Source organism: Anser anser, assembly GCF_964211835.1.
Source record: "Anser anser genome assembly, chromosome: 3".
Classification (NCBI taxonomy): domain Eukaryota; kingdom Metazoa; phylum Chordata; class Aves; order Anseriformes; family Anatidae; genus Anser; species Anser anser.
This window is the reverse complement of record NC_139722.1, coordinates 117,345,054-117,368,520: the sequence shown is the minus strand read 5'-3', so window position 1 is coordinate 117,368,520 and position 23,467 is coordinate 117,345,054. Positions and strand designations below refer to the sequence as shown.

The 23,467-nt window shown below is 42.5% G+C and overlaps 2 protein-coding genes across 9 annotated transcripts in view; one reads left to right on the top strand and one right to left on the bottom strand.

Moving 5' to 3' along the window:
• The window catches only part of LOC310896864 (uncharacterized protein), an 84,408-nt gene extending 80,551 nt beyond the window's left edge, over nucleotides 1–3,857 (bottom strand). For 2 of the 5 annotated variants that reach the window (XR_014581876.1, XM_083829749.1), the window contains exons 1-2: nucleotides 2,834–3,857; nucleotides 497–827 (exon numbers count right to left, since the gene is read on the bottom strand). The gene's annotated coding sequence lies outside the window, so the exon portion shown is untranslated. The remainder of the gene's footprint in view (nucleotides 1–496; nucleotides 828–2,833) is intronic. The other 3 variants (XM_083829755.1, XM_083829754.1, XR_014581877.1) reach the window with 2 other exon arrangements.
• A 140-nt stretch (nucleotides 3,858–3,997) lies between these two features.
• XPO1 (exportin 1) overlaps nucleotides 3,998–23,467 on the top strand; it is a 39,032-nt gene continuing 19,562 nt past the window's right edge. Inside the window, exons 1-5 of one of the 4 annotated variants that reach the window (XM_083829701.1) lie at nucleotides 3,998–4,162; nucleotides 4,648–4,671; nucleotides 8,113–8,244; nucleotides 11,925–12,026; nucleotides 15,870–15,942. In XM_083829701.1, coding sequence (XP_083685827.1) covers nucleotides 8,119–8,244; nucleotides 11,925–12,026; nucleotides 15,870–15,942 — 301 coding nt within the window. In that variant the 5' untranslated portion in view covers nucleotides 3,998–4,162; nucleotides 4,648–4,671; nucleotides 8,113–8,118. Of the gene's footprint in view, nucleotides 4,163–4,242; nucleotides 4,672–5,299; nucleotides 5,476–8,112; nucleotides 8,245–11,924; nucleotides 12,027–13,220; nucleotides 13,285–15,869; nucleotides 15,943–23,467 lie in introns of those variants that run through there. The other 3 variants (XM_083829702.1, XM_083829704.1, XM_083829703.1) reach the window with 3 other exon arrangements.

Genomic DNA, 23,467 nt, shown 5'->3' with positions numbered 1-23,467 from the left:
TAAATTTTCAGGCTTCTTGTATGTTCAATATTACTGCTGTGACTGCTCATAAGCATCCAGGCCAACCCTTTACAGTTGCATCAAGTTGCTTGGAAAAGTAGGCAACTGCTCATCTATATGGGCCCGGATCTTGTGCTAATATTCCCAAAGCAATCCCCTGCTTCTCATGGGAGAAAAGAAAAAATGGCTTACATTGGGAAGCCCTAAGACCAGGGCCGACACCAAAGCCTTCTTCAGACTCAAAGGCTTGCGTGGTCTCCTTGTCCCATTTAAGGTGTTTCTGATCAGTGGTTGTTAGTGCATATAGTGGTTTAACAAGCAGTCCATAGCTACAGATCTACAGTCGACACCACCCAGTCATTCCCAAGAAAGTCCATAACTCCTTTACTGTCTGGGGTCTCTGAGTTTGCCATATTGCCTCTTTACAGGCCTGTCCCAAAGTTCTTTGTCCAGCACTAATTTCATAGCCCAAATAAATCACCTTACGCAGTATTACCTGAGCCTTCTTCCGGGATACTCAGTAGCCTTGGAGTCCCAAGAAATTTAGCAGACTCACCGTCCAGCCATACAGCCACCCTCCATCTTGGTAGCAATCAGGATATCACCCACATATTGCAATAGCTTCCCTTCCTCAGATGGGGCTTCTCAAGATTCCAGGTCTTTTGCGAGTTGATTACCAAATATGGTAGGGCTGTTCTTAAATCCTTGTGGCAACACCGTCCAAGTGAGCTGAGTCTTACGTCCACTTTCAGGATTTTCCCATTCAAATGCAAATGTTTTGTGGCTGGCTTCATGCAGAGAGAGGCAAAAAAAGGCATCCTTCAGGTCTAAAACAGTAAACCAGGTTAGTTCAGGTGTCAATACAGTTAACAAGGTATACATATTCGCTACTACTGTGTGAAGGTCTTCAGTGATCTTATTTACAGCTCATAGGTCCTGGACCACCTGATACGACCCATCAAGTTTACAAACAGGTAATATGGGGGTGTTGAAATCAGACTCACATTCTTTCAATAATCCAAATTGTAAAAATTTTCCTATTACTGGCCGAATTCCTTCCCTATCTTCCTTCTTTAGAGGGTATTGTTTAACTCTTACCGGTTGTTGACCTTCCTTGAATTTAACCTCAAGAGGTGGAGCATTCTTTGCCTTTCTGGGTACATCAGTGGCCCATACCCCAGGATATACTTGGTCTAGAATCTCTTTGCTGATTTTTCCTTCGGTGGGAAGGCTAGTTAGGGATAGACTCAAAATTTGAATGTACTGCTGATCTTTTACCTTCAGAGTAATTTCCCCTTTTTCAGAGGTAATCTTTGCACCCAGTTGTCTCAACAAATCTCTCCCCGGAAGGGCTTTTGGGGAGATGGGCATATACAGAAATTTGTGGGTGCCCCCATTGTTTTCCCAATTTGTATTTTAGAGGCTCACAGAAATATGCCTTTTCACTTTGGCCAGTTGCCCCTTTCACCATGATATAGTAATTTCCCAGGGGCATCAAGGCCCGAATCAAAACTGAATATGTTGCCCCCGTGTCAACCAAAAATTCTATTTCTTGTTGTTTCTTCCCTAGCTTCATTATAACCAGTGGATCTGCTAGGGTAGATTCCTGAGGTCCCCCTCAGTCTTCCTTCTCATGGGCTACTATTCTCTCCGTCTGGTAGCTTCAACCCCTTTCTTCGTTTCTTGGACATTCCTTTTTCCAGTGACCAAACTTCTTACACAAAGCACATTGATCCTTGCCTAATTGGGACTGTTCTCATCTAGGCCTCCTTTCCTTCTCTTCCCTGACAACCGCCACCAGTCTCATTTGCCCTTGTCTATATCCTTCCTCTCTATTACTAAATACTCTCCATGCTTCAGCCAGCAACACTTCCAGATTTCTACTTTCTGTAGGACGCAACTTCTGGAGCTTGCGCCTGATGTCCCCTGTGGACTGACCCAAAAACAGGGAGGTTAATTGTTGTATTCCTACCTCTGACCCAGGATCCAGTGGTGTGCTACAGCATATTACATCCCTCTGTCAATCCAGAAATTCGGACAGGGACTTAGAAGGACTCTGTTTAACCGCATATAAAGCTGACCAGTTTATGTTTTTGGGGATGGCCTTCTCCATTCCCTTTGAAATCCACTCCTGATATTCCTTCAATTTTTCCATATACACAGATCTATTAACATCCCACTTTGGGTCTTGGAAAGCAAAGTATTCCTTAACGTCCCCTCCTGTAATCCTATAATGGTTTTCAGCCAAATTCCCTGCTGTTTTGAAAATCAGTTGCTTCTCTGTCTCGGTCATGTACTCATTAATAATAACTGTATGTCCTTCCAGTCAGGGTTATGCTGTTTTACAATGAACTGGAAATGTTTGGTTACACTTATCGGATCACTCCTGTAATCCTTCGCAACCCTTTGCCATTCCCCTAAATCAGTGGTGAAAAAAGGTACTTTGATCAGCATCATCCCACCATTAGGCTCTATCGCCTCTCGGAGAGGTGTTTGTAAGACTACGGGGGCAGATTTCTTCCTAGCACGGGAAGATACATGACTGTCCAGGGGAGCGGATGTTCCATCCGAGTCTACACCCTGTTCCTGTGGTCGAGGGGGAGGCTTAAACAAATCCATTAGATCTTGCTCTGGTGCCTGATGAATTTTATCTGCTTTAGTACACCTTTGTCCAATACTGCATGCCGAGCAACACCGCCTCAGTTTACCTCTAAGCTCTTTCTCTAAGCCCTCCTTCCATACGAGGACTATACTGCATGCCAGACATCTCTGCGTGATTTACCAGCTGCCTTGGCCACGCATACGACTTACAGGCCCTTCTTATAACACATACCGTTTTATCCACGCCTTCAGGAGGTCGTTCTCTGCTCCCATGGCGAGCAGCTGGCTGCAGAGGCTCCTCCAAGGAAAATGCTCAGGGGGAACCCAGGGGCGTCCGCTCCACAGTCGATCCCACGGTCAAGCAAAGAACCTCCTGGCTGGCTCACCAAACTGACATGCGGAAAACGGACTCCACAATCAGTGAGATGTAAAGTAGGTATGTTTATTCAGTGCTGGACAGCACAGGGGGGTAGTCCCACCAAAGTTGTGCGCACCCCAACACAGCAACTCGCCTCGGTTATATGCAGTAAAGAGTTACGCATGCATGAAGTTTCCCAATACGCCTATACGTATGCATAACCAATCCCCGCTTCGTATTAAAATTAGTTTCAAGAAGTCATTTCCATAAGCTCCTCCCATCCGCGTTTGTGCAGTGTCTCCCAGTGGTGGTCACCGGGGGCCGTGGGGATGAAGGCTGATGACTCTTCTTCATCACCTCCTGCCTTTGTGCAGACTCAGCTGCTCCTTGGCTCTTGTCCAAACCACAGGGTTGGTCTCAGCGGGTTCTTGAGACAGGTTCCCTGTTTTAGTCAGGAACCATCCTTTGTGAGGGGCCCCAAGACTTCGTGTTTCAGTTAATTTGCACAGTAGGTAGCAAAAGACGTTAAGCAACACCTACTAGTTCAATGCAACAACCTAGGTGGTCGTTAGTCAGCATCCTATCTACTAAGACTCTCTTAACTCCCTCTCTCACCTCACAGGAGCTCCCTCACAGGATCTCACCTCAGATGCAGCTCCCCTCACAGGGGCTCCCCTCTCTCCCCTCACAGGAGCCGACCCCCTCCACCCGCACCTCCCGAGGCGCGAACCCACCGCCGAACGGCCGGCCGCCAAGAACCCCACGCGCCGCGCACGTCACACTGAGCCGCCGACCAATCACTACGTGCCGGTACCTGCGCCCGCCGTTTGTGAACTGGAGGCGGGCCCGGCGTTGAGCGACAGCTCGGCTCGGCCACTCAGCGTGCAGCGGCTCGCCCCCCTCTCCTTCCCCCACTCCCGCTCGCTCCCCCCGCCCCTCCGCGGCTCAGCGCCGGACGGACAGCCGTGCCGACCAATGAGCGCGGAGGCCGCTGGCGCGGCGGCCCGTCGGGGGACCAATGGGAGCGGCCGCTGGGCGGAGGCCCGAGGTTTCCAAACGCTCCGCGGCGCCATGGGCCGCAAACTCAACCGAGATGGAATCTCCCGGTCTGAACCGGTTTGAGCCGGTTCCGCGCCTGTGGCACTAGGAGGGGGAGCCGCGCCGCGCTCAGTCCCTGCCGCCGCCGCCGCCGCCTCGGCCGCCGTGCGTGCGACCTGCTCACAGGGGGAGCCCGCGGGGGGGAGCCGCCGGGGGGCGAAGTTCGCTGCGAGCCGGGGGGCGGGCGGCGGGGATGGGGCTGCCCTGAGCGCCCGCCGGGCTGAGGGGAGGGCGGCGGCAGCGGGACCAGCGGCAGCCCCCGGTCGCCAGCACCGCCGGCACTGCGGGGCCCGGGGCAGCCGGCGGCGGGGCAGGGAGCCGGAGCCAGAGCCGGCGGGGCCCCGCGGAAGGTAGAAGCGGCCCAGGGGGGCTCGGCGGCGGCGGGGCGCCCTCACGGCCCCTCACGGCCCCGGGGACCGAGCGGAGAGGCGGCCGCGCACCTTCCCCTTGATTTTTTAATTCACTTCGGGGATCGTTTTTTTTTTTTTATCGTCATTATTATTTCTTTTTTTTTTTTTTTTTTTTCCCTCGGCGTGTGGTTAGAAACTTGGCTCACCTTCCCCCCCTCCCTCCCCCCTTACTTTCCGAAGGAGGAGGCTGCGAGGATCACGGAGGTGAGGGCGCGGAGCGGGCCGGGGGCGGAGGGAGGGCCGTGAGGAGCCCCCGAGGGCTGGGGGCCAAACCGGGGGGGGTGTGAGGGGGGTATTGGGGCCCGGGGCGGCGAGCACGGGGGGCCCCAGGCCGGGAGCGGGGCCGCGGTGGTAGGCTTGGGGAGCTGGGGGGGACCTGGGGGGGGGGCTTGGCCTCGTTACGAGGGGGGCGATCGGGCCGGGGTTGGGTCCGTGCGGGGGGGAGAGCCGGGCCCTAATCTGTAAATTATTAGGAGTGGAAGTTTCCAGAAATATTTTTGTGTGTCTGTGCAGCAGTATTGAAACGTCCGCCCGCGTCACGTGGGGGCCCTGTATAGAGCGCAGGGCTGGAGCGGAGGCAGGCAGGGAGAGAGGGAGGGAGGGAGGGGAGACAGGCAGGGAGGGAAGGAGGCCGGCAGGGAGGGAAGGAGGGGCCCCGCCGCCAGCCACCCGGCCCCGGGCCCCCACCGGAGCGAGCCCGGGGCCAGGCGGCCCCGCAGGAGGAGGGCGGCAGGGCCTGGGCACAGCCTGGGCACCGCGGGGGGTCGATCCCCCCCCCGTGTGCTCCGTGGGGCAGGGAGGGAAGGGATGGGTGCTTTGCCATCCCCGCCGTGCCAGATGCTCTGCTGACCAGCGTGGGGCTGGAGGAACGTCCGAAAGATGCAAGGAAATGGTTGAAGGAGGGTGCCTCCCTCCCCTCTGGTGCTGGGATGGCGTGCGTAGGGCAGAGCGGCTCACCCAGGGTGTCCTAATGGCTGCCCCCCGAAGCTCTAGGTACCTGCAGTGGAGGTATGCCTCGGGCTCAGTCTCACTACTACGAATCAATGGTTTCGTTCCTGAGCGGTTTCGTTCCTGAGCTCAGCATGCTTAAATGAATCGGGTGTGTCTTAAGCAGCTAATTGTTGTTTTAAACTGAGGGTCCAGGGTCATGGAGAGTTGGGATAACTATGTAAACAGTTCTCTGCAAATTCAGTTCGTTTGACCTTCGGTAGATGTCATGTTCTTGCTGTGTTGTAGTTTAGTTTTTTTTAACTTTGTTTCTGTTACCCCACTTATTGCTAGTGTTGAAGAATTGATGGTGGTGGTGGTGGTTAGAGGTGAGGTTTAAAACTGCTCGCATTCAGGCATGACGGGGAAAGTGTAGGAGCATGGTATGCCAAAGGCTGTGAGCTTTGTGTGGGTACAGTGCTGGGAGCAGGAGATCAGGTTGGTTGCCGTTGGTATTGACCACAAAGCCGCCATTTCTGTATTTCAGTTTGCAAGCAGGCAGGTCATTTTGAAGATAATGCTGGGAGTGGCAAAGAGCCCTATTCAAAACATTTCCTTTTTGCCTCCATGTGGTTAATAACTTCTGCTTGTCACGTGGCTGCTCGTTTGTCTTCTTAGGGCTGCGTATAAACCACTGAAGGGGGCTCAAATCTAAAATGAGTGGCCCTACCCAAGGAATCACAGATTTAAAACATTCCTCATGGTCTGAGGGCTGCTTTCTCAGCTCCCGCTTCAGCCATGGAGTGCAGATGCAAAAGGAGAGGGGCGTGCCTGCGAGTACGCGCGTCTGGTGGGAGCGATTGCTCTCTACGCTGCAGAGCGTATTAATTGGCTAGATTTCCTCCTTCGAGTGCTGCTTGCTGCCCCTCTGCCAGGTGAAGTCTTGAAGTGTCCTTTTAAGTTAGAAGAAGGAAATTGGCTTTCCCTGCTGTTTTGTTCCTCGCTTCCATACTTAGTGATTCCCAAAATTTTCAGAGTTGGGTGGAGGACAGATGCAGGGTTTAATTAATTTTGGTTTCTATTTGATGTTTATTTCCTCGTATTTTTCCAGGGAGATGCTGTAAAAAGCCTGACTGGATGATGCCATGGACCCCTCAAAATGATTACATTAGTGCAATAATACTAATTGCACGAGTTATTTATCCAAAAAATTACTAAAAGTTTTTTTTTTTCAGTTAATATAATTCTAAATAGAAGCAGACAAAACTGCTTGATACTACTTGCAAATGTACATTCTAAACAAAAGATTTTCCCTGTCTGCATGTTACTGTAGGACTTTCACTTAATTAGCAACTGCATGGGTTGAGTCACAGGTTTGTCTTGCTCTTCACTTCTAAGCATAAGACTTAAATATGTAAGGGATGAAATGAATTCTTATTTCCCCATGAAGCTATTCAGTCAGAGCAGAACTTTTAGGTTGCCCTAAAGAAGGGGTGGGCTGGGTAGGTTGATTTCTGTTGTTTTCCATGTGAATGCAGTTTGTTTCCAGAAGAGATTGATTGTATCTCTTTGAATACGCTGATAGTGCTACTGTAACTTCTTGAATGACTTTTTGAATGACCTTACAGTTTTCCAAACTTCGGAGTATTTCTCAAATGAGTGGTTCAGTGTGAAATTTGTATTTTTATGGAAGGCTCTGAAAAGGAGGGGGAACCTCAGAGAACTGTAGATAAGAGGGTAGGAATGTGTTACAGTTACTGTGTGAAGAGGGGAATAAACTTCAGCTATTCCCAACAGGGGTCTGGTTTAAAAGGAGTGGAGTGTAGCTTCTGATCCGCACTTCCTTGGGTTTTGGCTTGTCTTGTTGTTTGGGGGTACCTTCATCTTGTACCAGTTTCTGGTTCGTAAGCATCTTAATGTGCGTGGTTGCACGTGCTCCACCTAATTTCATTTGCAAAATGTTGAGGCTGCTAGTTCTAAGGCAAGGAGTTGGTGTGTTATGGGACCTGAAACCTCCAGCAGGCTTTTCCATTCCAGTGTGAAGTTCTCTAAGGTGGTATGCTGAATTAACTGTCACCTTACTTCATCTTGAAATGCTTTCAAACAGGCAACTGTCTTAATTTCAATGGCAATGTCTTGCTTGTATGTAGATAATGTGAGCTCTTTATTCAAGTGTATGAAAAATGACCTCTGTGGCTAACTTCTTACCAAGTTTGTAGATTGTTTCACTTCCGTAACTGGTTGTTTAAAAAGCTTTCAGAGCCAGATGTGCATGTTGGCCTTGAAAGCTTAAAATTCTACTGAGATTACTAGTACGGGTTTGGGTCGTGTTACAGAATCATGGAATGGTTGTTACTGGGTATTTCTACCAGCAAACTTACTGGTTTACAAATATTCAGGGAACTGTAGGGGCTGCTGCCTGCTTGGAAAGAAGTTGCTCAGCTTGCTTGATAATGTGGCCCATTGATTAGTCAAACTGCTGTTATGGGTTGTGCCTGCTGAACACCCCGAGAATTTGGTTGGGGCAGTAACGTGTGAATTTTACGTATGGGTTTGTCCTTGTGTTTAACAACGGTGGGAGTTCTGTGTATTTAGTGCAGCCTGGTACTACTAATGTAGTTCATCTCAATCAAAGGAGATGTTTAAATTGAAGCAACTACTTTACAACTGCACCTAGTAAGTTCTTATGAATTGATCAAAAAATTCTTTATTTTTCAGTAATCTATGCCAGCAATTATGACAATGTTAGCAGACCATGCAGCTCGTCAGCTGCTGGATTTTAACCAGAAACTGGATATCAATCTTTTGGACAATGTGGTGAACTGCTTGTACCATGGAGAAGGCGCACAGGTAATGTGGACTTTGAACCTATGTGTATGGACTGTGTTTGACCTTATAGCTAAAGTGTTGAGCAAAATTAATTTATTTGAATAAAAATCAGTAATATTAACAGATTTACTCTGCTATTGACTAGAATATCCGTGGTGATTTATGTGCCCTTGTTTAAAACAGGCCTTTATGCCCATTGAAATAACAGAAAAGTGTTAGTTTAATGTGCGTTTTCATTTCTAGCATGCCTTCTGCTATTACAAGAGATGAGCAAGTACAACTTGGTAGGGGTGTTGTTGCTTTCAGCTCACCTTCTGGGCCTTTGTTCATCAGCAAAGTTTGAGTTAATGTTGTGGACAGGATTGTGAAGCCATAAACTCAATATTGGCCTCACTGAAGGATTGTATTTAAGAGAAAAAAGTGTTGTTAGGATATTTATGCTTATAAAAAAGCATATTACATGCATTAAGAGGAGATTTTGTCTTTTTATCTATTTTTTCCCCATTACTGTTCTCTTCTGCATGGATTCTTCTTGTGCTCTTCTCAGGACTTAGTGCAAATTGTGAAATTTGAGTTCAAATCAGGGGAGTGTGTGTGTGTGTCTGTGCGCATATGTTGTCTTGAAAGTGAATTTTATATCGCTTTTATCTAGTTTCCAACTACTTGGGAAAAAAGGCTTAATGTTGAAAGCAAGTATTTCTACAAGGGTGTTGGCATAGATCCTCTTCTGGCGAGTTTTCATTGTCCATGCTTAAGAAATTGGGAGTTTCAGTGTCATGCATCTTACTAAGATACTCTTGCACAACAATAAAAAGTGAATTAAAATGAGACAAAGTAGCTGATGCCTTTCTATTACTTCCTTCCAACTATTGGAGTAAAAAAAAAATACTTGCTTGAACTTGTTTTGTATATCTAAAAAAAGCTTGTGTAAAGCTTTCTAATGTGAATTCCTGCGGGTTCTAAAACCCCATGTTTCTTTTTGGAAATATTTGTATTTTCAGTTTTCCTAAATCCAAGTAGTTATTAGCTGTAGTTTTTTAGATGACTGTCACAAAGTGGCTTGTAGCTTTTGCCTTCGGTAGCATGGACTTCCGAGTGCTTGTTTTGTAAGTGATATGCTTGTTTACTGTACTGACTTACAAAATAGGCGCTGTTTGTAATATTCTTTAGTCTGAATTGACCTTAAAATATAGGAAAGAGATATAAGGGGAGTAGAGGATTAACACTAAATACAGTGATCAAATGGCCATTGTTGTATTGGGAGTAATTGTTTCATACAAGTCAGCTGGGTATAGTTTGGTGTATCTAGAAAATCAATGCAATGAGAAACAAATGCAAGAGGAGGATATTAACTGGCAAAAGGGGATCATGATATAAACTTACAAGTAAATGGACTAATACGTTAAACTTTCATGTAAACCTGGCTTGCTATTTTAGTATTTTCCCAAGGGTACAGATGTTTTTCAGTGAATGTCTGTAAGCTTTTACCTCTTCCAAGAGAAGTTCAAAAGTTCCTGCAGGAAAAAGCACTTCATTGCAGAGTCTGCCAGTTCAGAACATGGCTTAAAAGGTGATGCAAGTAATAGAAATTGAGGAAACTAAAGATTGGAATATTAACAGCATTATGTCTGCAACAGGATATAATAATGTGGAAAAAGGTTTAGGATGCAGTCTGGATAGCCCATGCTGAACTTGCTTTCAAATCCACCTGACTTCTTTCCCATAATTCTTAGCATGTCTCCTTCTGCTTAACTCTTATTGCTGCTTGCAAAACTGTCCGCAGATCTGTGTTAGACAAGTAAAAAGCTTTGTTCTGTCCTTGACTTCTAGATTTTTTTTCTGTTCTTTGCTTTTTTGGTGTACTTTCTGAAAAGAAAGAATGCCCCTAACACAACTGAAGTAGCTTTGGGACAACTCAAATGGATGTTTAGCTGTGTTCATCCCAGACTCTTAATTCCATGGGCCTGTTAGGCATTTGCATGTTCGGAGAGGTTACTTGTTTGCTGACTGACTTTTCTGTAGCAATGATACAGTGAATCTTCGGTCTTGATTAAGCGTTACTGTTTGTATGAAACTATGGGAGCTGATGCCCAGTAGTGTAAGGTATTGGTGGGTATGAGAGTGAATTTCACAAGGCTTGGGAGAAGGATAGTGAGCATATATGTATCTTGTTGGTATGCACGTTTGATCCTGTGATATGTCACTGGTATTAGAAGCATCAAGGAGGGTCAGTATAAAAATGTGCCCAAGTTCAGCATGGCAGTAATACAGTGATTCTTTCCCTCTTGAATTGAACTGCATCAGAACTGCTGGATGTTTTAGCTCTGTGGTACTGTGAGAAAATGGTTATACTGCCTTTTTAAGTCAAAATAGTATCCAGGTGGTACTGCTCCATGTTGAACCTACAGGGACTTGCTAGTCCAAGTCAGTATCAGACTGGGGAATGTTCTGCTGTGCTCAGTTTTCTTCACTAGGGATGTCAGTATTGTATAGATGCCTTTAGACATCATTTTTATGTGCTGTCTTAGCTTTGGATTTTAATTCGGTAAATTCCATACCCAATTTGGCTGTTTCTTGTGTTATATGTGTATTGATTTTGAGTCTTGATGGGGTTTCTGTCTTACTGAACAAGTGTGTTTTTTATACTAGTTGATAATTAGCTCAAGTATGTTCTTGTAGCCAACTAGGGATATGGATAGCTGTAGTAAGGTGTAACTGGTGAAGTTAAAGCTTTATCTGCTTTGTAATTCTGTTGAATTGGCTCTACAATGCAGTGGGAGAGCAAATTAATCTTTGTGAATTGCCACGTAACTTTTTCTGATAACTTTGAAAATGTTCATTCTGTTGAAAGGCAGCGTCTGGTGCTTGTAGGTGATGTAATTTGCTGCAGGATTTGTCAGTACGCTGCATTTTTGGAAATGGCTCACATCATTTGGCTTAAAAAGATTTTTATGGACATCCGAGCCTGAAAAGGATACCTAAAATGAATTCACCTGTTTCAATGCATAATTGCTTCAGATGAGGAGTTTTGGCAAGTTATTGAAGCCATAGTACCTAGTAAAATAATTGGTTATGGCAGTCCCAAGGAGGAACAAACTGTTAACATAACTAGCTGCCATGCTGCCCCCCAGTAAGTAGTTACTGTTTTTTGTAAGCTATTGGATATATCGAGGGATTCCTCACAAGCAGGGATTGGAGAACTTCAGTTCTGTTCGGTGATTCTTCGAAATAAAATCAAAAGTTCATATATCAAGAACTTTGCATCACGGTGCAGTACTCCTTAAAGCTGGTGTCTTACATGAACGCTTCCAGTAGAACTAGAAAGTTTGGGTGCCCTGGAATATAATTTTATCTAGAAGACTTTCTTGGATGGCAGAAAGCTTTTTGCCCTAGTATGTTGTGTGGTTTTCTCACATGTTCATTGCTGGCCTAGAAGAGCTATTCAAGATGGAAGAGGGAAGTAAGTCAATGACCATCTTGCACTAGTGCGTTCCTTGAATTTGATTGTTAAAAGACCTTGACTGACACACACAGACAGAAGGAGGTTTAAGTGACCTGTTGCTTCTGGTTTAATTCTGACTAACTCTTGGATACATGATTTAAAGAAGGTGACATAATATATGAATGTCTTAGCTGATAGTATATTTTTTTCTAAAATAACCCAATGCTAATACTATTTTTTTCCCCAAACTTGTTTATAGCAAAGAATGGCTCAAGAAGTCTTGACTCACTTAAAAGAACATCCCGATGCGTGGACAAGAGTTGATACTATTTTGGAGTTCTCTCAGAACATGAATACCAAAGTAAGCAAATCAACTTTTATTTATTTGGTTTTCCTCTTTCTTCCATTCATAAACTTTGAGGAAGGTATCTCATTTTTAGCCATAGGCTTTCTTGATTCAAACCACATTTTTTTATTGTCTTGTTCCAAAAGATGGCTTTAGAGAAGAACCATAAATGGACAAAATATTTAAATCTCCTCTTCCATTGACAAGTTTTTTTTTCCTTTTAAAAAAAACACAACTAAATTGGAAATAGAATTTTTCTTTTTTTCTAAGGCACATACATGCGTAATGCCAGTTCCAAAGATTGGTATATGTATACATCTGAGTAATGAAAAGTCTCCTAGAGCCACATTTTGTCCTTGGGAAAGTGTTTGGCTGTCTTTGGTGTTAATGAGAGCCATGTGCACATAACTGAGGAGAGAATTTGTCCCTAGGTATATTGAAGACAAAATAGAAACCTTATTAGGCCAAGATTTTGAGCAGTCGATGAAAGTTAAGCACCCCAAACTCTTTGTATTATTAGATTAGTCTTTACTAATATGCAGAACGCATTTGCTTTGTACTGCTATTTGAAATCCGTCCATCATGGTAGAGACTAAAGGGACAGCATTCAGTATTTGTCTACCCTTTTAAAGGCTTTACCAAGATTTCTGCAGTTGGAACAGAAAAGTTGATTGAAATGTGTTTTCACTGTCTTAAGTTTGATGATTACCTTAAGTAATGGACATGCATGTTTTTCTGCTTGATACACACTGTGTTCGAACAGAAAATTATCATGGTTGGATGGTGTCTGAATTCAGGAGGTTTTCATGAAACCAGTTCAAATTTTTTTTTTATTGCTCTAAAGCTCAGGGGAAAACAGCTGAAGGAACTTCCTCAAAGTGCTAACCTATAAGTAACAGTGTTTGCCTGTTTGCTTGCCTGGTAAACTTTGCTTTTTATACTGACAGACATTACTAATGTTTAAGTTGATTTATCAACAGTATTTTTAAAAACTCAAATTTGTCTTGTGAAAAATGAGATGATTAGAGGAACAGAAAGAAAGCAACAGGTAAAGAATTCTTCAATTTACATAAATTGCAAATGATTTGGTGCTAAATTTATGCACTATGACATTTGGCTTTTATGCAATCATATTTTTTCTTTAATTAAAGCTGTTAACACTACCTGATATTAATCATAATGTTCCATTATGTTGATTGCTTGTAATAGGAAGAAAAGGGGTGTCTTCCTGTGCAACTGACACAGCTAGGCTTTGACGGCAGGCCTCCACAAGGTCTACCCTTTTGATTCCCTTTAACTGAATTCTGTTCATCAATTGTTTTTGTTTCTTGGGAGGTGGGAGGGAGGGGATTTGGTGCATAGAATAAGTAATAAGGGTGCCATAGAAATTTCTACCATAGGGATCATTTCATGTTTTTTTCAGTCTTTGCTGTTACCTGTCCCTCATCTTCATAACTGGCAGTGAATCGTTGTTAGATGATTAGAAATAAACTAAGAGCAAATGCATATTGGAATGACTTCTGTTTTGTCCTTGGTTTAAATGCGATTGTGTACTGTTTCACTACCAAATGAAAAGTACACCTCCGATACTTCAGATGGCAAAACTTAAAATTGGCATCAGTGACTTTTTTGGACTCTGTGTATCTTTTTTATCAGGGAAGTACCGAAAATAATTATAACCATCAAATCAAATAAAACTTAAATGGGAAAAAAACAACATGGCCCCTTGCAGTGTGTTCAGGCAGTCTCACAAAACCTTAAAACATGGTATGGCAAGAAAGATGCATAGGTAAAGATTGTATACAGTAACTTTATTACTGTTCCCACTTCATTTCACGTGCAAATATTAGAGAAAAATGAATATTACTAGTGCCGAGGAAAAGATGAGAAGAGATGAACAAGAGGCTAGCTGAGGGCAGAACTGAAATTGTGTGTACAAAAGAATGAGTAGAAACCTAGACAAGATGAACCTCTATGGCTTAAGGTACATGAGACTAAAGTAGATATTTGAGTGCATATGGGGGGGGTAGGTGTGGCAACTTGCATCCCAGGGTGTGTTGGGGGAGACTGAAGATGATTTCTGCCCATAGTTTCTGTCAAGGTTTTCCTCTAAGTTCTGCTTGATCATCTAATGTTGTTATAAAACGAAATAAGGCTTGCCATTCTGATTTTGAGGCTGAATAAGTTGATGGGGGGGGGGGTGGGAAGAATGTGGAAGCAAATATAACATTTTTGGTTAGATGAAAAGGCTATTAGTAGGTGTTCCTGTACAATCTGGAAATAAAACCGTAGTTTTTCCTTCAGGAAAGTTAGCACTGTCTGATTATCAGTGGCCATACTTCCAATGTTGTTAGAGCTTTTCTAAGTATATTTTGTTTCATTAGCCTGAATCAGGTGCAGATGACATCTATGAATCTATGGCAGTGACTGAAATAGCTTCTTGTGAGGCATTTTACTTAAACTGTTTCTGTACATTTTCCTGTATGAACATCCCCCTTGATTTCTTTTAGTTTTTATGTGAGATTGCTGTTGTAAATTTGTAGATTAAAATCTAGCTGATAAACTTTTACTGCTGATAATGAAGAAAAGAACCCTGCCAATTTTCTGTTATTGCGTATTTTTTTTCTCTGTACCCAAGACTTTGGAAGATGACGCTATTCTAAAGACACTATTTTGCAGATGCGGGATCCTCACGTGAAGCTGGTGGGAGCTTGGGTCACAGAGGGAAGCGAAGGGGGAGGGAATGTAGGTTATGTTAAGATGAGAACAGCAAAAATGGTATTAAAATGCAATGTAGTTTGGGACAGCCTACATTGTGTTCTTTTAATTAAGCTGAAGTTTATATGATCCCTTTGGTTGAAATGCTCATGATCCGACTTTGTATAACAACTAACCATTTTAAAGAAGAACTCTTATTCTCAGCCAAACTTTTAACTGTAAAAACGTGAGTTTACCTTTCAGGCATTGATGTGATACTTTTTTCTTCTTCCTAGTCTGCTGCTGTTTAAAGCAAATGCAAAATTCCCTGTCCCCTTTTCTCTGCTGTCTATTCATGCTAATGGGGTTTTACGTATTAAAGTTTTTTGATCACATCAAAATTTTTCCCTGTTACTTTTGAGTTGGCAGTAGGGATAAATGGGCAGAGGGACTGGCCTTACTGATTACCTTGCATATGTAATGTTTTCAGTTAAGAAACTAGGAAGGAATTCCTGAAAGGTAAAAGGATTTCCAAGAACTTAGTCACATTTTTATTGTTCTTTGACTGAGCACAAAAGTTCATCTTTAAATAGTAGAAATAGCTGCCATATTGGGGTGGGTATTGAAATTGAATAAACCTGTGGGTTGTCTTGCTGTTCCTAAAGTAACACACCAGTGAAGTTTCAGAAGTACTTTCTAAAGAAAGTGTCAGAACATGTGATGCTAAGACAAGATTTTTTTTTCCAGCTCTTAGAGGAACGATAGGAAGCTTGAGACCATCCAAGCTGCTAAATATTTTAGGAGCCTGGTTGTGGTAGTACTTGAACATATGAGCAGTCATTTATGATGCAAATTCATATCTGGCTGCTACTTTCTCTTCTCCAGATAGCCAAAATTGTCTGCCAGAGGGCTTTTCTTTTTTCCTTTTTTTTCCTCCTGGTGTGAGCATGATCAAACAGCAGGACTTAGTATAGCAAAAATAAAACAAGAAAAAATGCATGAAACCTCAGTAAATGGGTGAATAGACATATTTAATAAATTTGTTAGTTTAATATTCTTGAAGTCTTAGATATTAAGCGTGAATGTCTGATTGAATGAGAGTCCTGAATGTTAGGTAGTCCTACAGTAACGTACTCACATTTTGCTCTTCTCCAATTTCAGTATTATGGACTGCAAATCTTGGAAAATGTGATAAAAACAAGATGGAAGATTCTTCCGAGGAACCAGTGTGAAGGTAGGGAGAGAATTTTTGCCTTGTCTTCTAACATACATATGCTAATTGAGATTTAGGCCATCGAGTCCCCACGTAAATAACTTTCAAGTTCAAACACAATTAGGCTAGTAGCTTTTTGTAATAAGACATCTGTGTTTCTGGATGATGAAACCATATCTTGCCCCTTTTGCCATAGTGGTTTCAGTAGGATGGCAAGCACCTGAAATTCTAAGTGTCATGGGAAGGTAAAAGGTGTAACTGATACTTTCAAAACGGCATCACTTAACATTGTATTGATTTGTAGGCCAAACTTAATCTGAAGAGGCTTCTGGGGCTAGCTTCTGGCTTTGAAGTGGAGATGTGGATTCTCTGCTTGGCAGTCTTCAGCCTGTCTGGGCTGCATATACAGCCCCACCAGTATGCTCTCATTTTTCTGGTAGACTGCTACCTCTTGTAGCATATGCAGATTTGACTTTTTTGAACTCGTAAGCAGTCACAATTATTTTAAAATAGAAATGGTATGTAAGTAGAGTGTCTTGTTTATTAATGGTCATTCATTCTTTAAGGCTGTGAGGTGCTATGAAGTCTTTTAATTCATATACATGTATGTACAGCTAGACTGTAAATAAACTGCAGTGTAGGGCAAACTCCAGTCTTAGTCACTGCAGTGAATTTGCAAGCCCTAAAACACAGGGTTTTTATTCTTTTTTCCCTTATGGCTTGCAATATGTGCTGAATTTTAGAGGTTTGTTAGTACAGTTACAGTAAACAGAGGTACCTCAGTAGTACAGAATTACTGCACGTTCACAAAGCTTTCTGTCAAGTCATGAAACTTAGCTTTCAGAGCAGTAAGTATAACCACTTTAAATTCTTGACATTTCAAAACTTGAATGTTGTCACCATTCTATACTTGTCTTTTTACTAAGTACTGGCTTTGGAACTCATCAAAGTTATTCCAAATTTCCGTGTTCTGCTGCGAGCCATTTTTAACAGTGTGAAGCTGTGCTTTGAAGTTTTACTGCCAGTACTTAAGTTCTGAAACTATATTGATTAAAATGCACTTGTAAATGTTGATGAAAACAAATGTGGAGAGGGAGGTTTCCACATCTTTGTGGTTATTTTCCTTACCTCACCCCAGTAGGCTGACAGGTATAGTGTAGCTCTTGAAGTCAGAGTTCGGCTTCACATTCATTCTGTTAGTGGCAGCATTAGACTTGTATGAAACAACTTCAGCTGAGGCTTAAATACAGCTTTGTCTTTTTGAGAAGCAAGCTGAGGGGTCACTCTGAAGTTAAGTCTTCTTTGTGCATTTAGTAGAGTATCTTCACTTACTCGTACATCCATGTTCCTGACTAAGAGCACTTTGTTTCAGTGTTTGGAAGTTCTCAAAGATCTTGACTGTTGGAGCAGGGCAGGAAGGCAATAAGGAGTCAGTGGTTTTGAATTAGTTACAAACTCAGCTTACCTAATGTCTGCTGGTGGAAGAAGCTATAGTTGAATAGGAGGAGTAAGAGGTAGACTTGCTTGGTAGTTTGGGGCTGGAAAAATGCCAAATAGAGAATATAATTCAATAATCACAAGTTGTAAAGATACTCAATGCATGCAATAGATGATAATTGGTGGTGGTATGATGAGGATGCTGGCTGTGCTTTGGCACCTGCTATCCCATATGTTCTTCAGGTGCCAAAGTACTGGCTTTACATGACTTCAATGAATTCTGGAGGTGATATATTTGAGTTGGTGTTTTGTACTTGGTGTTTTGCTGTCTGCAGTCAAAGTAATATTGTTTGACTAGTTGCCCTCTGAGAAGATGGCAACATTAGATATACTATATATAGTGTGTGTACATATACACTACACTACATATACGCTATATATATTAGATACAGTACAATGCAAAAAAAAAAATTACTGTTGGAAGTTCTGCAATCATTCAATCATAATTTTAGGAATTCTGTTCTTATTTTGCCTGATTTTTGCACTTCTCAAGATGGCAGAGGAAAAGATTATCCTTCATCCTAACAAATGTGTACCTTTAGTTCAGCCTTTCAAAACATTTGTACTTGTACAGAGCTGAACTGAAATTGTGAAATTGACTTAATTTAGGGGAAATGAATCAGATGGCTTTTACTTGTCTGGTTTCTCCAGTGCATCGATAGAAGAGAAGCCAAGTGTGTACCATGGCATTTGATCCATCTCGGCCTCAATAGTAAAACTATTGGGGGAAAAAAAGATAAAAGTAGCAGTAAACCTATCTTGATTGTTTCATTTCTGGTCTGTGGCCATAGCTGCTGCTGGCTGGTAAAGATTGATGCTGGCTGATACAAGAGAAGTTGCTCTTAAATTCATTCCAGTGGTTTAATTACCTGGGAGCTCAGAAGACTGGTTACACTGAGGCTTCTGACTCCAATATTCCCTATTGTTGGCAGGAATTTCTTATTTAAAGTGTAACTACTAAAATATGGGTTCAGGGAACAGAAACTTAATATAACAAAGTAAAGCTTAGCAGCAAAGCTCTTCATGTATGTTATAAGTCAGTTGATCTCTGATTATGTCTTTATAAAACTTAGTATGCTTGATTTGTATAACAATCATAGCTGATGAACCTTACTTGCCTTATGAGGGAACTAAATCAATTTATTAGAAAATACTGTTTTTCCCTTGTAGCAATAGCAGTGTTTAACAATTGAAGTCAAGAGTAGATCTAACTTGAGCATCAGTGAAATAAGTTACTGAAGCAACCTGTCTGAAGGTTCTTGGAGAAATAAACTTATGTCATAATTATGGAGCCTGAGCCGTAACCTTTCTTCTCAGATTTTTGTAGCTGTACTTGAAGTTGTACATCAGAATGTCTTGTTGGGTCTTGAGGCTAGCCAGGGTGTATCGCTTCTGACTGTGTTGGGAGGTTTTAGCTTCCAGCCTAGAATTCCAAATGCAAGAAGGGAAATGGGCTTTCTTCAGAAGATGTGTTCTTTGTACGTGAACCTCAATTCCTAAATTTACTCTTATTTTTAAATAGCTTTTAGCTTTGAGCTCTTCTGGCCCTGTTGCCTTTTAACTTGTAATAAGTTACTGTATTCCTCAGGTGTTATTGATTTTTTTTATTTTTTTTTTTAAGATTGAGAATTGTAAGCCTTTCTGGAGAGTTCATCTCGTGTGTATACAAATGATGTGGTGTGTGGTTTTCCTTCAAACCTTATTGAGGCTGCTTAAGTACAAGAAAGCTAGGCATATTCCAGAACACCTGATAAGGTGGTGAACTTGCTTATTTCTGGATCATTTTACTATCATTCTACAGAAAAAAAAATCAGTTTGAGGTGATGCTACATTGTTTTAAACACCAGTACTCTGTAAAGTTGGTTGTTTAATAATGAGAAGGATGTCATTTGGGCAAAGTGCTACGGTCTTGATAGGATTTTCTTTCAGTGTGAAAACCTGCCTAGAAATAAAAGCTTCTTGGTCTTACAATTTGGAGATATGTTTCATTAATCCTGCAATGTGAAATGTAATTTTGTTCCTGTGAACAGAGAGAGCTTGTCTGGAGTGTTTTGAGTTGGCATGGATAAGCACTTCCTCATTATGAAACCTGAATTGCTTGTACAACTTTTCTCATTTTCAAATGGAGAAAAAAAAAAACACACTACTGAAGTGTTCAGAGAGATGCAGTTTTATGGCTTGTAGGAAGGTCCTGGAGTTAAGCACAAGGCTTTTGATGCAGTGGAAACTGATGTAGAAGAGATTTTTCAGTGGAGAGATTAGATACCTTAATGGAAATTTCTGGCATACTTACAAAGAGATGTTTTTTGATTGTGTCTGTAATGAAGGGGGATTATATACATGGCACTTCTGGGGGGGGGAGGGGAATGGGCAAGATCTATCCTTTGTGCCTTTTTAAAGAATTTTAATCACTTTTTTATACTTGTACTGAAAAAGCAAATAGTAGTGAACCCAAACAATCCATATCTATTTCACTTCAGAAAGTGTTGCAATTGCCCCTATGCCTGTACCTGTGTAGAAAATCAACTTCCACGTAAGGACTACATGTAATGTTCATCCAGAAGCTTTGTGAAAGGCCTTCAATCAGAGGAGTATGGTTGCAGTGTTCTGCCAATGTCCTTGCTCTGTCCTCCTTTTGTACGTTGCTTACCAGATAATTCTAACAGCAGTGTTAGTCCAGGTCTTCTGACAGCACCCTGGTGTCCAGTCTGCCAGTGGACTGGAACATGGTCTGATGTTGGAGCTAGGCTGATTGTGTAGTTGTCTGCTGTGGGATACAGCTGAGGAGGAACCCCGGCTTTGAGCAAGTACTGGTGCTTCTCTGGCCCTTCAGTGAGTGGGGTTTGGGGAGCTAAGCTGGTGCTAAGATAGCTCAGTTTCAACATTGTTTTGAAACTTCATTGGTAGTTTTCTGCTAGCTGAGCCTACAAACCAGTCCATGAGCAGGAGCTCCGTCTGCTGGTGCCTTCCCAGTGATGGTGGTGGAATGCAGAACAGGGACCTCGCCTTGGTCCAGGTTGTCCTGAGATGAGCGTAGTTGTTATGTCGAATGGTCCTTGAAGGATGTTAAGGGGAGGGGTCTGGACTTGGCCATTGTTCTTGCAATCTTCAGGCCTTGTTAAGGGGCTGCTGTGATTGAAAGGAATCTTCTAGGTTTGTGTGGCTTGTACATGTCCAGCACCTGCCTGTTTAAAGTAACACTTTCCTTAGGTCCTCAAAACACATTGGTTTTAGCAAATATAAGGGACTGTTACCCTCAGTTTCTTGGACTTGTTCCACTGAAAAGCATCAACAAGCATATGTGTTTATTTCTGTCATGGTATAAAGATAAATACCTGTTTCTTCTACTCAGAATTATTTCATCTTTTCTATGGAATGATCATAAAAACCTGAGCTATTAAATATAGAGCAGAAACTATAGTACTTTTTTCTTTGCAGAAAAGGGTAATTATGTAGAAAATGCAACTTATGCCAAAAAAAGCATTAGAGAATTGGATGACTGCTATGTTTGAGGGATTAAGAATACGACTGTTCCCTGGATGGAAGACCTTAGAAGCTTGCAGCATGACATTTGAAAACTAGTGAGCTGTTCAGGTTGTCTGAGCTGTGGTCACAATTTTTTTTTTCAATAGAGAGTTTTTGGAGCTGAGCAACTGTTTCCATTTGCAGATGATCTCACAACCAGATCAACAGTAGCATGGCATTCAAGTTGCAACTGAACAGCGTAATTCTATCAATGCAGCAAGATAGAAAATAGACAGCTTTGGAGTAAGAACAGTGTTCTTAAGAACAACATTCGCTTTCTAGTTCTGTTTTTAGAATGAAAGGAGTTGCAGCAATAGTCTTCCCTCAGTGGTTTGGCAGACTGTTAAAATAGTTTAGCTTCTGGCACTGTAAGCCTCTTTCCATACTATTTTGGGGGCTTTAACATCTCACTTATGAATTACTGTAATGCTTCATCAAACTGTGGTATGTTTTTTTTCTAAAAAGGCCTCGATTGTTAGGTCAGGATCATGATGTCAGACCAAGTCCAGTGCTTGGTAATAACTCTTAATCCAGTGGTTGACAGTGATATGTTTTGTTAATGAGCATGCTTCTAGAGTAGCGTGGGTTGATCCCAGCTGATAATGATGAAAACTTCAATTTGTAGTTGGAACGACCCGTGGGACAGCTACTGTGTACTATGCATCTAATAGCTTAAAGTCTAGACCTAGTACTTCCAAATTTCAGGAGAATGCAATTAAAAAAAACTGAATGAGCTGTTCCTTTTGCTCAGGCCAGAAATGCAGAAAAGACTAATTTTGGCCAAGTAAGTCCTAAAAATGTTTCATAATTTAGCGTAGTGGCTGGGGGAAAAAGAAATGTCTTGAATATAAGGCCTTTGTTTTGGTTAAATGACAACTTTATTTAAAAAAACACGCTTCTAAGTATGCATTTTGTCTGTATGCGTCAGTTGACTGTCTTGCTGAAGAAATGATTAAAACCAGATTTTGGCTCTGTTAAGCTTAATAGTAAAATATATACATGCTCTAAAATTTTTTCCTGTGGCAAGAAAATTCTTGCCTGGTTTGAAATGTTTAATCCCTGATATGTTCAGTTTGATCATTGTGTCAAAGCTATAATGAAGTAGAACCATTAGTAATGCTCGTGTGGTTCATGACTCTAGATCCTCTGTGCAAGCCTTTTCTCAAAGTTGGATGCTTTTGTAGAGAATGGGTTTTGATGTGTATATTGTGATGAAAAGTCACTCAGAAAGCCATTGTTCCCGTGTCTTCAGTGCTTGATAGGTTAGTGGTGGGGAGGGAGTTGAGGATTAGGTGGTAAAATGGAACTGTAGGCAGTATAGGTTGCTATGGTCTTTTTTTTTCTTGTGGTGGAGCTGAGAACTCAGGTTATTTTAAAACACTTTGTAGAAGTAATGCAATGAAACAAATGATACAAATGAAGGCTGTTCCCAGTTGACATGATCTTAAGCAAAAAAGACAAAAACAAACTCCAGTTTAAAAAGGGTTCTGTAATCCATAATAACCTTGTGCGATAAAAAGAACATGGTATTCCAGATGCAAATGCAGCAGGCTACAGTGGTGAATGCAATTCTAAGTATTATTCTTGCAAAGCTGTGCAGGCAAAACTTTGCCAAGCTGAGGCATGCTGTTCCACTGGAAGTGTGTTGTGTGTGAAGAAGGCCAACAGCATCCTGGCTTGCATAAGAAGCAGTGTGGCCAGCAGGTCTAGGGAGGTGATTGTCCCCCTGTACTCAGCTCTGGTGAGGCCGCACCTCGAGTACTGTGTTCAGTTTTGGGCCCCCTACAAGAAGGACATCGAGGTGCTTGAGCGAGTCCAGAGAAGGGCAACGAAGCTGGTGAGGGGTCTGTAGAACAAGTCTTAGGAGGAGCGGCTGAGGGAGCTGGGGTTGTTTAGCCTCGAGAAGAGGAGGCTCAGGGGCGACCTCATCGCTCTCTATAGGTACCTTAAAGGAGGCTGTAGCGAGGTGGGGGTTGGTCTGTTCTCCCACGTGCCTGGTGACAGGACGAGGGGGAATGGGCTAAAGTTGCACCAGGGGAGGTTTAGGTTGGATGTTAGGAAGAATTTCTTTACTGAAAGGGTTGTTAGGCACTGGAATGGGCTGCCCAGGGAGGTGGTTGAGTCACCATCCCTGGAGGTCTTTAAAAGACGTTTAGATGTAGCCCTTAGTGATATGGTTTAGTGTAGGACTTGTTAGTGTTAGGGCTGAGGTTGGACTAGATGATCTTGGAGGTCTCTTCCAACCTAGACGATTCTGTGATTCTGTGAAGTCCTGGTGTCAAAATGGATCACCTAAGTACACTGGAGCATCTCAGAATCGTTACATATTGTAGAGGTGATGTCCCAGAGATTTCGTGTAATTCTAGCCAAGTTGTTGAAACTGGAGTCATACTTAGAAAGCTCTTTTTATTCTTGGAGTTTGTTTTATTAATAAGGTGTTAGTCAGAGATGCTGGTAAAAGGATTGTCTTATTGTATTTTGTTTTGCCATTGGAAGCATTGGGCTAAAGCTGTAAGAATGTATT